The sequence below is a fragment of the Populus euphratica genome, unplaced genomic scaffold (genome assembly GCF_000495115.2).
Source record: "Populus euphratica unplaced genomic scaffold, PopEup_1.0 scaffold20.1, whole genome shotgun sequence".
Classification (NCBI taxonomy): Eukaryota; Viridiplantae; Streptophyta; class Magnoliopsida; order Malpighiales; family Salicaceae; genus Populus; species Populus euphratica.
The window spans coordinates 2,522,536-2,537,882 of record NW_011499854.1 but is presented as its reverse complement, the minus strand read 5'-3'; the positions used below and the strand labels follow the sequence as shown (position 1 = coordinate 2,537,882).

The 15,347-nt window shown below is 30.3% G+C and overlaps 2 protein-coding genes across 2 annotated transcripts; both read right to left on the bottom strand.

Moving 5' to 3' along the window:
* Positions 1–10,349: 10,349 nt before the first annotated feature.
* CRR6 (chlororespiratory reduction 6) lies at positions 10,350–12,263 on the bottom strand. The gene is made up of 4 exons (XM_011021953.1): positions 11,945–12,263; positions 11,265–11,399; positions 10,961–11,169; positions 10,350–10,869 (listed from the first exon to the last, which is right to left on the bottom strand). The coding sequence occupies exons 1-4, from the start codon at positions 12,153–12,155 to the stop codon at positions 10,666–10,668; spliced, it is 759 nt and encodes a 252-aa protein (XP_011020255.1). The 5' UTR covers positions 12,156–12,263; the 3' UTR covers positions 10,350–10,665.
* A 267-nt stretch (positions 12,264–12,530) lies between these two features.
* On the bottom strand, positions 12,531–15,002 carry LOC105122693 (probable flavin-containing monooxygenase 1). The gene is made up of 5 exons (XM_011021952.1): positions 14,508–15,002; positions 14,166–14,403; positions 13,766–13,941; positions 13,305–13,663; positions 12,531–13,177 (listed from the first exon to the last, which is right to left on the bottom strand). The coding sequence occupies exons 1-5, from the start codon at positions 14,943–14,945 to the stop codon at positions 12,826–12,828; spliced, it is 1,563 nt and encodes a 520-aa protein (XP_011020254.1). The 5' UTR covers positions 14,946–15,002; the 3' UTR covers positions 12,531–12,825.
* Positions 15,003–15,347: the final 345 nt, after the last annotated feature.

Below are 15,347 nucleotides of genomic sequence, written 5' to 3'. Positions count from 1 at the left end.
AGGCCATGAAATCCACCTTTATTTATAGGTGGTGGAAGAGGAAAATCTTGTCTTCACCGAGAAAAAAATTTTAGCCCTTAATTTGATTGGAAAAATCCAAACCATTGGTTCAAAACATATACCTTGAACTGCTAAATTTGATAGGCCAAGGCTGCTCGAGTTAGCTACTTTAGGCCAGTTAGCGGAGTTGTTTTCATGTTAGTAGGCCTAGACAGACTATAATCAGGGATAGAGGGATTATAAGTGATCATTTTGGTGTATATGTTGTCAATTTTTGGGGATATACGAGGTATTAAATGCACATACAAAACTGCTACCTGAGCAACGTTTACGAGGAAGATGATAAACAGTGATTAGGCGATGCACCGCCTGGTCTTTATTTTTTTTCTCTTTAATGCAAAAATACCGTCGTTTTAGGTTAAACAAATGAGTTTTAAATGATTTCTAATTTAGTCTGTGTTCTTTTAATTTGTTTCAATTGAACCCCTAATTAATCCTAAACTTTTGATTTAATGCAATTAGGTTCCTATGAAACTTCAACTTCATCCCCGGATTTACGCGCTTTTTGCAATTTGATCCTTGATCTTGAATGTATGCATTTTCACTCCTAATAGACCATTAAACTTTCAAGTTCTTCAATCTCACCCCTGGTTTTTTGTCAATGAAACCCCTATAATTTAGTGCCTTTTGCAGATTGCTCCTTGTTTGCTAATTTTATCAATTAACTTTTAATTGACTTCAAAACTTTAATTTTCTTGCAACTTGGCCCTGATTTCAATTAATTAACTTAATAAAAATTAAATTTGGTCTCTTAAAATTCAAATATTCTCAATTAATTTTAAATTAGGCTTTCAAAATTAATTTTTTACTAATTAAATCCAAAATAAAATTAATTTTCCTGGCGGCATAGCTAGCTAGTATTTTATGTTTTGCAATTTCGCAGATATTGTTGACCAGTATGCTTGAGTGTGCTTGCAGATCCATGTCTCTGAATCTGAATGATTATACTTCGGGTCCCTAAGGTCAAGATCTGCTTAAAATTCCTTTAACTCGAGGTGTCCCTAGCTCTTGGAAAATGAAGGGGCGGTGTTCCATTGATACCAACCTCTATGCAAAGAACATGCCGGTGTAGCAGTAAATGGGCACCAGAGGCAAATAATTCCTTGAAAGCACGTCTTCCACAAAAACTTGTGTGATTGTTTTTACATGCTATTAATTTTCCGGTCTTTAATTTGTTTTGTTACACGATTTTCTCCTGAATCTTCAATGAAATGTTTTCAAATTCAGAGACAATGCTCATATGTATGATGAAGTTGACTTGAATAATTAAGAGTCCTGTGGACTTTAGGATGGCCCGAATTTATAACCACTTCTAATTATATCCATAAAATCTGGAGAATTTTTATTAACTTTGTCAGGTTCAACTGCTTTTATTGATGCACCTGCATCCTTGAAAATGATGGCAGGGCAACAGAGAGAACAATTAGCCTCTCGTAGTTATTTGCTTATATACCAACTTTGTCGCAAAATTTACTTGTATAACTGCAAATAAAATGACCAAACAAAATTATTGCATCATTCGAGAAGGTTAGTGTATGAAAATATGTCTTCGACGCATACAATAAGTCACTCGTGATTCATATTTGCATTTGTGTTATTTTATTTGTATATTATTTTTGTTCAAAAAACACTAATATTGATATGTATTAATTTGTCTCGTATCAACAAAAAAGCAACTATATTAGATATTACTAGTTTGTATGTATATATTATATTGTAATGTTGTAGAGGGACCTAAATTTTTATAAAAGTTAAAAAAATATGAAGTTCTGAAAACTATGTTATTATCATTAAACTTGAAAAGACAGTTGTTTTAAGTTATTTTTCATCAAGATAGATTTTTCTATTAACATATCTCATGTCATTATTATTAAACTAGAAAATACAGTCATTTTTTTTCATCAAGTTAAATATTTCTATCAATGTATCTTTTATTTATATTAACCAACACAATGTTTTCATGATTATTAAAGAATGTTAACAAATAATCTCAAAATAATATGTTTATATTTTATATAATCAAAAGCTAAAAAAGAATATAAATATGATAAAATCATGTTTAAAATCTATTTATAAATTTTAATAATAAAAAACCAATCTCAATCAAATCTTCAAGAATAATTTATTATTAGTATTATATATTATTTTTACATCAATTGCATAATAATCGAGAAACAAAATATCAAAATTTAAATAAAAATTTGTAATAGTATTTAGAAACCATGTCAAGTCTAGAAAGTATGTGAATTTGGTAATTTTTTTTAGTGTAAAAAAAAAAAGAAACCAAAGAAAAAAAAGGAAAAAAATAAATAAAAAGAGAAGAAAATGACTGGAAAAGACTTGGCCAGTGCATGAACCTCTAGTAGCAAGCGAAACGCACGGGACTAAAAGGCAGGCTAGCTCGCATGGCTGTATTTTTTTTTTTGTATTAATTTTTTTGGAAAAAAATAGACAACACATTATCAATTTTAAAAAATATTACTAGTGTCTTTTGGACCCATGACCTCGTGGCTTGTCCCACTCGTTAATCAACTTATCTATGACACATAATTGTTATAGGATGATTAAAAAATTATATTAAGATACTTTTTTATTGACATGAGCAATAAAATATCATAAAAAACAAAAAAAAATTAATGTGATAGGTTAATAGATGCATTACATGTGTCTTTTTTAATTAACAATTGTTTGGAAGTTGGTGAATGCATAATAAGCTATCAACTAACAGTTGTATTAATGTGTTACTTGTTCTAAAAAAAATGAAAATCTAATTTTAGATGTATTTTTCCACATCAAAATAATTTAAACATATCAAATATTATAAATATATTTTGTATACCTCTTCTAATTAGTAGTTGTTTAAAAGTTACAATATGTTCATCGAATCATAACCACCATTGAGTATAAAACTTAAAGACATGAGTTTTTCATTATGCATGATCTCATTGTTCATCCCTCTCATATATTATTATGGATGGACTATGCAAAAAAATTTATTTTTATAATTTAGTCCTCAAACTTTTTTTCTCAATGATTTAGTCCTAATTGAAGACAAATTAATTTTAATTTCTTATAAAATGATGGGATTGAAAGAACAGATACCTAAATGAAAAAGATGTTAAACATGAATGGTGTGCTATAAGTTTCAAGAAAGATGCACTTTGGTCCTCAAACTTAAAAAATAGCACAAATTATATAATTTTGATGCCTCAATATTTTTTAAATTTAATTTTAATATAAAAATTTATTTTTATTATTTTTTAATCTCTAATTGAGAGATGGGGGGGAGGTCGCTGGAGAGAAACACATTGTTGATACCAATTTAGGCCACCAAAATAAATGATATTTATGTTAAATTATTTCTTTTGACAAATGGAGTTTATATTAGTGTTTTTTTACTTTTAAAGTACATGAAAAAAATTATGAGCTCAAGTAGATTTTTAATTTCAAGTTAATTTTGATTTTTGGGATAATGTTTTAGCCAATAAATAGGTTTATCACGATACTTAAAGTGTCTTATAGATATTTTGGGTTAAAAATAAATTGAAAAACATATTTTTGAGTGAAAATAACTATAAGCCCTGAATTTTCAGGCATCACTTGGTTAAAATTTGGGTAAGATCAGATAACATGTCATCGCGTATAACAAAAAAAAAGCTCCATCTTGAAAGCTTACAAAGGCAAGCCCATAAGTGGGCTCTAATGAAATAGGCCAAGTGGATTGACTTGACTTGCCAGACTGAACAATATCTAATCTTTTTTATTCCTAATTTGTTTTTAATTAATGCTTCTTTTTATATTTTTTTTTAAATATATTTATATTTAGATTAATGCTCATCTCTTTTATTTTATTTATATAACCTTTTTTAAATGATGGTAAGCATAAGTCACATAACTAGTTTGCACTAATTTATTAAAAATATATTTATATTTAGATTAATGCTCTTCTCTTTTATTTTATTTATATAACCTCTTTTAAATGATGGTAAGCATGAGTCACATAACTAGTTTGCACTAATTTATATGTGTTTCATATGCTCATTATTTCTAAAAAAAAATAATGTTGGATAAATTTCAAATATAATCCCTTAAATATTGACATCTTGTCAAATAAACTAATTATGTAGTTTTTGGCCAAACTGACCCATTTAAAACACACACACACAATATATGTGCGCGCGCGCGGAAACACATGTTACTTAGTGAGCATGAGTTGGATAGGACTCAATTCATTTTAAATTCGAAGTAGCTAAAGGTTTAATTTGACTAAAAATAAAGATAATCCCAAAGGGAGCCTCTGTGATAGAGTAGTAGTTACCCCACAAATATAATTCAAAAAGCAGACTGAGATATCCCAAAGGAGCTATAATCTCTAAATATAAAAGGAAATATCATCTTAGCCACTTTTTTAGATTTAATTAATTAAGTGATTAACTGATTTGCAGCCACAATAATTTTGTATAATTGGCACACATATCGAAAACACATAACTGAGAATTAATTTTCTTCGCCGGAGTACAATTGCACTATCAGCTGTCTCTACTCTCTAGGTCTTGCACACTTTATTAAAAGAAAATCCCACGACGAGAGATGCATGAAACATATTATGCGTCCCCACATCCTTTACAACATGAACATGGTCGTCAACGCTAGAGGAGGAACCCATCTTCTCAGACACAAGTAAACAAAATTCCATTAGGCACAGACGTTGAATTTTTTGTTAACCTGTCTCACAAAGTATATATGCATGCAAGGCAAACAAATCTTTCCGTCCATATATATGTTTGACAACACAGATATAAATTCATCCTGTTGTATCTTCAAAGTATCATTAGTTTATGTGTATTTTAATTAATTTTATAAATTTTAAAGTTAATAATCTGTTAATAATATTGAAAAAATGTAAATTTATAATTATTAAAAAAGGTAAATTCAAAACCTTACCAAGGGTTAATACACATCCCTTTGTTCAGCTCTATGCATGCCTTCCCATGCCGATCGACGTGTGAAAACCCTCACATGCATGTTCTTGTGCTAACACCTTCACATGGGCATGAGGCCCGCCAGCAGTGGCTGCTCGTGATCAATTCATTCAATAGGGTTAGGATGGTTCGTCAAGATTTGCCATCAAATTCACCGGCCATTAGATTAGACTTGAAGCCGTCTATAAAATGCCATGTATGCATGTCTTTGACAGACATGACTTCACTTGATGTACATGACAGTTTAACCTTTTTTTTGGAGTCAATGTGGTGGCTCTTTGCACCGTCTCACCAGCTCTTCTAGTTTTTTTTCTTTTTTTTTTAATTTAATAACCCACTCATCCAGCTACTTAAGTCAAGGGTGGAATTATTTTGTTCACAAACGCAACTCATTTTATATTCTTCAACTGACTGAAAATGTTTAAGATTACAGTAACAGTATTTTTTATTCAAAAATTTATTAAAATAATATTTTTTTAATTCATTTTTAATATTAGCATATTTAAACAATAAACAATAAAAATAAAAAAATAAAATCTCATGAAATTCAAGTTACACCGCTTTTCTATGTACATTTAATAATAATGAGTTCTTTATACTTGTGAAGAGATTACGAGATTAGGAGTTTTTGTACTTTGTATGCAGAGGTTAAAATTTTTTAAAAAATATTTTTTTGTATGTATTAAATTGATATTACTTTAGATTTTTTTTTTTAGATTTATCATAAAAGAAAGGAATCTATGTAGTTTTACTTTAGTGCAAGATATATTTTTTTTTTAATTGGATGTAGGTTTAGGTGTTATATAGAGTTTAGCGTCTGATAAGATTGTCATGCATGGTATTATTATGCAGCAACATATCCTGTCATTGATGGGAAAAAATGATAAAAATAAAATAAAAATAAAAATGGCACGACCGGCATCCCCAGAGGAACAATCTCTAGCTAGTAACGAATAAATTATCAGTTGGAATAATTTTGGACATAATTGAATGATATTTCCCCTACCGACTCGGCTGATTTGAAATTGTTCATTTCAATTTAAGAATTCATTTTTAGCAAGAAGGGCGAGCGATCATGCAGGAAGATGAAAGGATACGTTCTAATAATTGTATGTAATGTTTATAAATATTTAAAGCATTTGGTTACGTTTTATTATTATGTTTTTGATATAAGATAACAAATATAAATTCTACACAAAATATTTAAACAAATACATTTCATTTATATAAATTTTTCGACTTTTATTATTAAGAAAGTAATTTTTAAGTTAAAAAAAGAGAGTTGAATATTACGGTGATAATATATATAGACACGTCGAGGTTGTAAAATATAACTATGCAAAACATTACTATATTTGATGTGTAACTTTATTTAAAATATTTTAAAAAAAATCCCATGAGTGGCCTTTTCCATAACAATGGAGAAACTTTCTCTGAAACCAAAGACAAGGGTTTCAACATTCAAATCAAAAGCCCATGACTGGCCTTTTCCATAATAAAGTTATGGGCTCTTGCTAAGAGACAGACCCTAACTACATTCTTGCCAGGCCATATGGTTTCCAAAGGATGCATACCATATATATTTTATGTCCCAAATCCCAATAAAAAAATTACTCTCTTTACTAAAAGAATTGGATTTTCTTATGGTGTTTCACCGTTTAAGCACCTTTTTTTTTTCTTTCTGTTTAGTCCCTTTATAGCCTAATTAGATAAGATTAATTTGAAATTATGTAAGAAATACCAAATTAAAATAACAAGAACTAAAATATAAAACATACATTTCTAATCCCAAATTTACCAAACTTTTCATTTTTCTAATTTTTTAGTTGGTAAATTTAAGAGAGGAGAAAAACAATCACTAAAAATAGCTAAAGAAAGATAAAGTCATTGATTATCATAATTCTAACATCTAAAATAATTTAGAGTGATATCAAAAGGTTAGATTCGATGAAAGAAGTTTTGTTTTTGGTTTTTCTATTGTCTGGAAAAATAAATTGACTGTTATAGAGTTTTTATGGTTTTAGGTTGTTTTTGTGATTTTTAAATAATTTTTTTTGCTATTTTAATATTATAAATAATTTTATTATGATTTTTAAGGTATTTCTTAGATATTTGAATGTAAAGATTGGTTGAAAGTGAGATTTTTGAGCTAAAAGTTGAAAACCCAACTTTTCTATGAGTTTCAGACCGTATAAATAGGAAACATCAAACAAAACATCGTTTATTTTTAATTTTTTAAAATTAAAACCTATTTGCCCATTATTGTAGTAAAAAAGATTAAGCTCAAATGTATAGTTTCATGTCCAAGCACACCTAGGTTGGTGTAGTTGGTCGAGTGCTTGGGCATGACCTTTCAAGTTGAACAACACTTGATCTCTCTTTCTTTTTTTCTTTTTTTGAAAAAAATAAAGTGTAATTTTTTTAGTTAATACCTTCCCTTTATTTTTATGAATTTTTTATTTTAAATAATTTTTCTTATTTCAATTGAATTAATACCCTATCTCTCTCACCTTTTAAATTGTTTTGTTGACTTTTTTTAAATAGTATTTTCTTTCCAGTTATTTTGTATTTTTAATGTTTCAAATAGCCTATTGTAATATATAGAGTTTCACTGTTTAAGCACCTTTTTTTTTTTTCAATTTCTATATCATTTTTTTTTTCTGTTTAGTCCCTTTATAGCTGAATTAGATAAGATTGAATTTGAAATTATGTAAGAAATACCAAATTAAAATAACAAGAACTAAAATATAAAACATAGGTATAATACATTTCTAATTCCAAATTTACCAAACTTTTCATTTTGCTAATTTTTTAGTGGGTAAATTTAAGAAAGGAGAAAAAAAATTACTGAAAAATAGCTAAAGAAAGATAAAGTTATTGATTATCACAATTTTAACATCTAAAATAATTTAGAGTGATATCATAAGGTTAGATTTGATGAAAGAAGTTTTGTTTTTGGCTTTTATATTATTTGGAAAAGTAGATTGACCATTATAAAATTTTTATGGTTTTAGGTTGTTTTTGTGATTTTTAAATAATTTTTTTTGCTATTTTAATATCATAAATAATTTTATTATGATTTTTAAGGTATTTCTTAGATATCTGACTATTAAAAGATTGGTTGAAAGTGAGATTTTTGAGCTAAAAGCCTTTTCAATGAGTTTCAGACCGTATAAATAGGAAACATCAAACAAAACATCGTTTATTTTTAACTTTTTAAAAATAAAACCTATTTGCCCAAATGTATAGTTTCATGTCCAAGCACGCCTAGGTTGGTGTAATTGATCGAGTGCTTGGGCGTGACCTTTCAAGTTGAACAACACTTGATCTCTCTCCTTTTCTTTTCTTTTTCTTAAAAAAAAAATAAAGTGTAATTTTTTTAGTTAATACCTTCCCTTTATTTTTATGAATTTTTTATTTTAAATAATTTTTCTTATTTCAATTGAATTAATACCCTATCTCTCTCACCTTTTAAATTGTTTTGTTGACTCTTTTTTTTAAATAGTATTTTTTTTCCACTTATTTTGTATTTTTCATGTTTCAAATAGCCTATTGTAATATATATTTTCATTTTTTATTTTATACATGGTATAAAATTTTTTTATTGGTATCATTTATTTTTAAAATAAAATTACTTTTTCCTAGTGAAGAAAAAATAACCTTTAAGATAAAAAAAATATAAATTAAAATGAAAGGTCATTATTAAATATTTACATACAATATTTACATACCCATCTGTTTTTTAATTTTATAAAAATAATATTATTTAGAATTAATAACTCTTTCACTCTTTATCGATTTATATATTTTTTTAAATTTATTTAATTAAATATAAATAACATCTTTACATTTCTAAACTACAACAAAAACCATGATATAATTAAGCACATTCGCAACATTGGTATGCTCTTTTATTAAGAAATAATTTGAAATATTAAATCCACTTGCAACGTTTCACGTGTTTACAAGTTGGTTACAACTAATTTTATATATTCACACTCATTTTTCCTGATTTTATATTCTATTTTTTCTTTTTTTCTTTTTTTGAAAAAAATAAAGTGTAATTTTTTTAGTTAATACCAAATGAATTTTAAAATTAATCCAAACCCTTTAAAAAAGGTTAATAATATATATATATATATATATAACTGAATATAAATAACATCTTTATATTTCTAAACTACGACAAAAACCATGATATAATTAAGCATATCCGCAACATTCGCAACATATATATAAGTTTGTTACAACTAATTTTATATATTCACGCTCATTTTTCCTGATTTTATATTCTATTTGGTGTGTGTGTGTATATATATATATATATATATATTAACCCGATAATGGGATTTCATTTAATAAAACATAGAAAGATTACACTATAATAGTAAAATGATATTAATTCACAAGAAATGTTATAATAAAAGATTCATATTTGCTAATCATACGGTGAGATGGGTCTGTAATCCTGTGTCAATATGAAAAAAAAAACATAGTATAGAGAAAATAAGAAAAAAAATTAATTCACCAAGATTAATATATTTAGTTTTTATTATTTTTGTATGAACCAATTAAAAATTAGTTTTGCAAAACATAATTTAAGAATTATAATGAATGTTTTTTTATTGAGAAGTAAAACTAGAAAATTGTATCCAAAATAGAACTTAATTTAAGAATTATAATGAATGTTTTTTATTGAGAAGTAAAACTAGAAGAAAAAACTAGAAAATTGTATCCAAAATAGAACAATCCTTATCATAGCTCTAATTTAAAAGTTTATGATGGTAAAATAATTCAATTATGTGTTGTTTATACCCTTATTATTTTTTAATTAAACATTTTACTAACAAAATAATATGTTTGATTGAATATATTAATTATATGTTTGATTGAATAGGCATTAAAAAAAAAACCCTTATAAAAATATATTAAATAAATAGCCAAAAATTAAAACAAAATATATGAAAATGAATGGGTGCAAAACAATATTTTATTAAAGAGTGCAGGCAATATATATATATATATATATAGACAGAGAAACGGGACTGCTGGGACACAACCGTGGGCATTATCCAGGGTTGAACCACGTTGGAATCGTTTTCCATTTGAATTTTCGTTTTTTCAGCCAGATTCATGCAGATTATAGAGGAGGAAGGAGATATAGTTAACAGAAGAGTGAAGCCAAATTATTTCTTAAAGCGAGAGCTTCACAGCATTAGCAGGTTACTGCCGCAAACATCTTGCACATACTGTAATTTGGTGACTTAAGCCATTATCGTTTCAGGTTACTTTCTGGGAAGATTTCAAAATGCATATCACACCTCATATATGGACTCAGAAATCTAATATAATTTTACTAGTAAAGGCACATTGAACAGCAAAATAGAGGTGTGCATAATACTTGATATCATTATTTTGCTCTGTTGGGACTTTAGGGACCCCTTTCTGTGCAGCTCCACGGCAAGAATGCAATTTGAGGTTCTGTCTCCCTCAGGCTCCGTCGATTTCCTTTTGTGGATTGCAGCTCTTCTAAGATCCCAAGTGACACCAATTGGTCATCGCAAGGGGAACTTTAAGCCTGTCTGAAATCTTGGATGAACCTGACAACAAAGTTTTTCCATAATTATGAAGCCGGAGAATGTTGATCAATCAAGTCAAAGAGTTCATTTCCTATCCCAAATCCAAGCATCCTAGCCATGTCACTAGTCTTGAGTCTAGGCTTTGGAACATTCTGCTGCTGCAACCAAAAGTACACGACGAAAACTTTCTTCATGACAAACAATTCCAGTGCCTCAGGATTAAAAACCACTCCCAATTTCATATTCACCTGCCAGTAGAAAATTCAGAAGTCAGGCCTTCCCATCATGCTCTATTAGCTGCTTAAATCATATGCAGTACTCTCATCCATTAACTATTACCTGGTGAGGGACTAACATTGCTGCATAACGAGCCAGTTCTCCCGCTCGCCAGTCCAACAAGACAGGTAACCAAGGATAAGCAGCATCAAGCCTCAAAAACCAGAGTCTTATATCAGGGAACTCTGATAGTTCTCGAGGATCCATCGGATCTTCTCTCGTGTAATTAATAGTAAATCCAATTGTACGCTCAAGAAACTCTTTCGGCTCCACTACAAAAAGGTTGCCAAGAAGACCTTATTAAGGCTACATGGCATATAACTAGTCCCAGATACAAGAGTTTAAGCTTTGATTATATGGTGCTTACCTCGCGAGGGTGAAACAAAGCCTGTGACTTTGTGAAACGGGGACAAGTCAAGACGGCGAACTATATCATTATCGATTACAATCTCGAATCTGCCTTCGGTTGGGGGCATTGGAGGTGGTTTAACTTCAGTTGAATCTGTCAATCAGTACAGATTAAACTAAACAGAATTGAATACCAAAAACAATTCAAACAGAATTTACTAGACCACAGCTAATGCAAACTGAAAAGTTCAATAACTAATGGAATATTATGTACAGCACTGTTCAAACTCAACTATCTTGAACAAATCACCAATCATGGACATTACTGACTGCCTAATTAGGCAATTTAATAAAGTTTAACTGAAGATAGCAGAAAAAGGTGAAATTTGGTCTGGGGTCTTGATATCTAAAACAATAATTTCTCCAAGAATGTAGGTCTCATCTGCTTCACATCAAAATTAACGCCTAGAAGCTACAAGGCCTAAGCGAGAACATGTCTCAAAACTTCCGAAGAAAAACAGCTAAATTCAGAAAATAGCCTTATATTTCGCTCTTCTTCTTGATAATGTCTTCAAATGGGATGCTTGTTAAGACTGCGCAAGTACTACAAGACACCAATTCTATAGCAATATTTTAATTGAAGGACGCATAACTATAACCAGAAATGACTCAAGACTAGTATTAAAATGAGATTATTACCCTCTTCTCCATCATATATAGGAAGGTCGAAATTTCCAGAGGGATTGAAAGCAACAGAAGCTGCAAATTGTCCTTGTTGTCTGAAGTGTGAAACTGGCAAAGAAGTCACTGAATCTGAGATTGGTTTGCAAGAAATCCATTGAGAGTTCAAGGGTAGTGTCTGTTTTTGAAAAGGAAATTTTGGCAAAAAAGGTTTGATGATTGTAGCCATGGTGGTAAACTATGCAGGAAGTCTCATAATATATGGTATGAGGCAGCTTTGTCTTGTATTTTCAGTTTATCTATCTTTATTTTCTTGTGGCCTCGTCTTTAAGAAGTTCACATCTTTTTTGGTTTTGATGGTACGCAGCCCAGTCCTATCACCTAACAACCGTTGCGGTCCTCTCATTTATCTTTTACTACAAAAGTGGTGCTACATTGGTATCCGTTAAGTAATATAACACCATGGCCTAAAAGGAAACCCCCGTGACATTGAAATATGCATATTTACGCTGAAATGTGAAAATTTCTTGGTCTGCTATGCTGCTTGATCAAATCTGATAAGTTTCAGAGAAAAACCAAAAACTATATAATGGGGGAGAAGTTCTAATACAAATACATCTTCATCTGGTATATGCCTTAACAAAGGTCACGAAATACGGAAGAAAATGTTGCTTCGGCTTAGGAAACATATCAATTATAACAGTCATGTCCACGACTCCTGGTTAATTTTAAGCAGAAGGCTAATTATAAACTGGAAATATAAATCCATTACTATTTTGCCACCCAGAGAATATCATTGCCCTGAACTAGTTATTCTGCTTTGAGCAGCTTGCAGGAGCCAGCATATAAAATTACATAGTTTCAACTTGTGATGGAGTTTTCACAAACATCGAACAACCTCACTTACTAGTGAGACCGGCATAATCTGTTGGAGCATATGGTATAAACAAGTCTACTAGAAATCCCTTCTTTCTTCTGGGATTGCATCCCATGTCCTTGCAAAGTTGGTCAATGTACCATATGCTTGAGTTGCTAATACAAGCTCTCCTAAAGTAGCGGCCTGTAACTTTTTTGATGTGATCTGCCCACATGTTTGCTTCCTTTTCCATGTCTCTTATACTTGGCAATTCAAGGTTGCCATCAAGGAATTGTGATAGCCATACACTTTTGATTTCTGAGCGACCCAAATTTGAGAAATTCTCATTGTATCCTATGATAGCCAATCGAGGAATTCGAGGATGAATTATCTGTCTGAGGGGAATGCAAAAGAGATTTTTTTTAGTACTAACCATGAAATATCAAGCAGGATGCATTCATAGAAAAACTTAAAGAACGTATAGAAAGATAGATGGCAAGAAATAAGAAGTTAACAAAAGACCTATAGAGGGAAACTGTAGAGGTCGGTGACCCCATTATGTTGTTTTGGAAAACAGGAGACTCAAAAACGTTTCTCAGTTTTTCATCACCCTTGAATCCTGTAGCAAAAATCACAACATCTGTTTCTATTGGCTGATCTTCTCCATCTATGATTAGACCTTCTTCGCAGAAGCTTAAGATTTGGGAATTCTTGATAATGATGCTTCCTTCTTCAACTCTGTCGTAGAATTTGTCAGGCAGCATTGCAATCTGACAGGCAGACACATCTTCAAGAAAGCTAATTTTTGGTAACATTCCGTACTTCTTCAGTGGAAGATTCCATCTAAGGTAGGTCTCAATGAGTTTTGAAATTCCCCATCTCTAAAAAGTTAAAAGCAAGATATTGGCATAATAATTCAGAGCAACTCACACATATATAACATTCATGAACAAAAGCAATTGGGAGAGTGAAATAGAAGTTACCAAGGGTGAAAGCATGGTGGCCACAAAACTTAATAGAAATGTTTCACCAGGCTTATGAACCAAGAATTCCGAGAATCGATTGAAGTACAAGAAACCAAGTAGAAGTCCACTCAATTTGTCACTAGGCAAAAACCAGTGAGCATTCCTTTGAATCATAGTGCAGGGGTACTTGACTCCTAAATCATAGATTATAGAAAGGCAGAGTAAGCTTCAAATGACGACAACGCAGATTTTAATGAAGCATTCCATCCACAGATTTAACTAAAATGAAGTGGCTTTTTCGAACATAGCATAGACCTTGCCGCTTCTTAAAGGAATCACTCGAGACACGCAAGTCTTTTCATTAAGCTGATAAAAGAGTTCAAGTAGGAACATTCGCCTTAACAGAAAGTTTTCTTACCATTTGCGTTGGCACATTCTGCTGCTATGTCAGCTGCAGTTTTATAAGAACCAACTATTGTAACTCTCTTTGTTTTGATCAACTCTGCTGCAGTCGAATTGTTCAAGGCTGAGAAGTCCTCTGAATGCATCACCTTGCCCTTGAACACTTCAGGCCCTTTATTTGGAAGGAACTCTGGAATATTTGGAAGGCCACTGAATTGTCCAACGCAAAGAACAACAAATTCTGTATGAAACACCTGGCCAACATAATTCATTAGTTATTATGAAAAAATAGCCACAACCACAGTCCATAACAACATGGATATATATATTAATTGACTTCTTGAAAAAATGAACTTACTTGTATGCTGCCATTTTTTGTGTCTTGAACTTTGACATGCCATTTCGCTTCGGTGCCAAAGGGCTTGCCTGTCCCACCCCAAAGAGCCCATGACTCCATCTCTTCATCAGACACCCCAACATAGTCTATGCCGATGACCTTGGAATTGAACTTGATGCAAGGAAAGAGGTTGAAATGTTGTGCATAAGATTCAAAGTACTCCATCACCTGAGTGTGAGTAGGATACGTGTCTATTATCGAGGGAGGCCATGGAAAATCAGAAAACTGGAAAATTTCTTTGGTGTTTTGCAGTCTGGTTGACTCCAAAGTATGTGACCAAACTCCTCCAATTCTATCTTCAGCTTCAAACACAATCGGGTTGAGTCCAATGTTGAGAACGTACTTACAGGCAACAAGGCCACTTGCTCCTGCTCCGATGATAACAATCTGCTTTTCCATCTGTCATGGGTCAACTGAGAAATGCATTTAGGATCATGGCATTAAATAGTAATATATTTGTTGGTTATTCGGCTAGGCTTTCGTTGTGCATTATGAATGGACCTGATTTAATTTATTAAAGAATTTACTAAAAAAAATAATATTTTTTTTCTGATAATATATAAAAAAAACATAACTCGTATAAAATTAAAAAAAGATTTCATTATTGAAAAAGTAAAAGTTTTTTTTGTCTCCTACCTTAATTCTCTACATTCACTTTATAAAATTTATAAAAATATTCTACTATAAAACATTATTTGGATTTTAATAATTAAAATAACACTAAAATAATTAATTTAAAAATAAAAAAATAAATTCTCACAAATTTGTTTTTCAATCTACAATATTGCTAGGTAATATTGA

Bases quoted from the DNA above. Each gene is read 5' to 3' on its own strand.
- LOC105122693 (XM_011021952.1), bottom strand. From the start codon at position 14,945: ATGGAAAAGCAGATTGTTATCATCGGAGCAGGAGCAAGTGGCCTTGTT. The intron at 13,942-14,165 runs GTAAGAAAACTT...TCTATGATTTAG, and splicing joins AGAATGTGCCAACGCAAATG to GAGTCAAGTACCCCTGCACT. The intron at 13,178-13,304 runs GTCTTTTGTTAA...CATTCCCCTCAG, and splicing joins TCTACAGTTTCCCTCTATAG to ACAGATAATTCATCCTCGAA.
- CRR6 (XM_011021953.1), bottom strand. From the start codon at position 12,155: ATGGCTACAATCATCAAACCTTTTTTGCCAAAATTTCCTTTTCAAAAA. The intron at 11,400-11,944 runs GTAATAATCTCA...ACTGATTGACAG, and splicing joins TATATATGATGGAGAAGAGG to ATTCAACTGAAGTTAAACCA. The intron at 11,170-11,264 runs GTAAGCACCATA...ACCTTTTTGTAG, and splicing joins CTTTGTTTCACCCTCGCGAG to TGGAGCCGAAAGAGTTTCTT.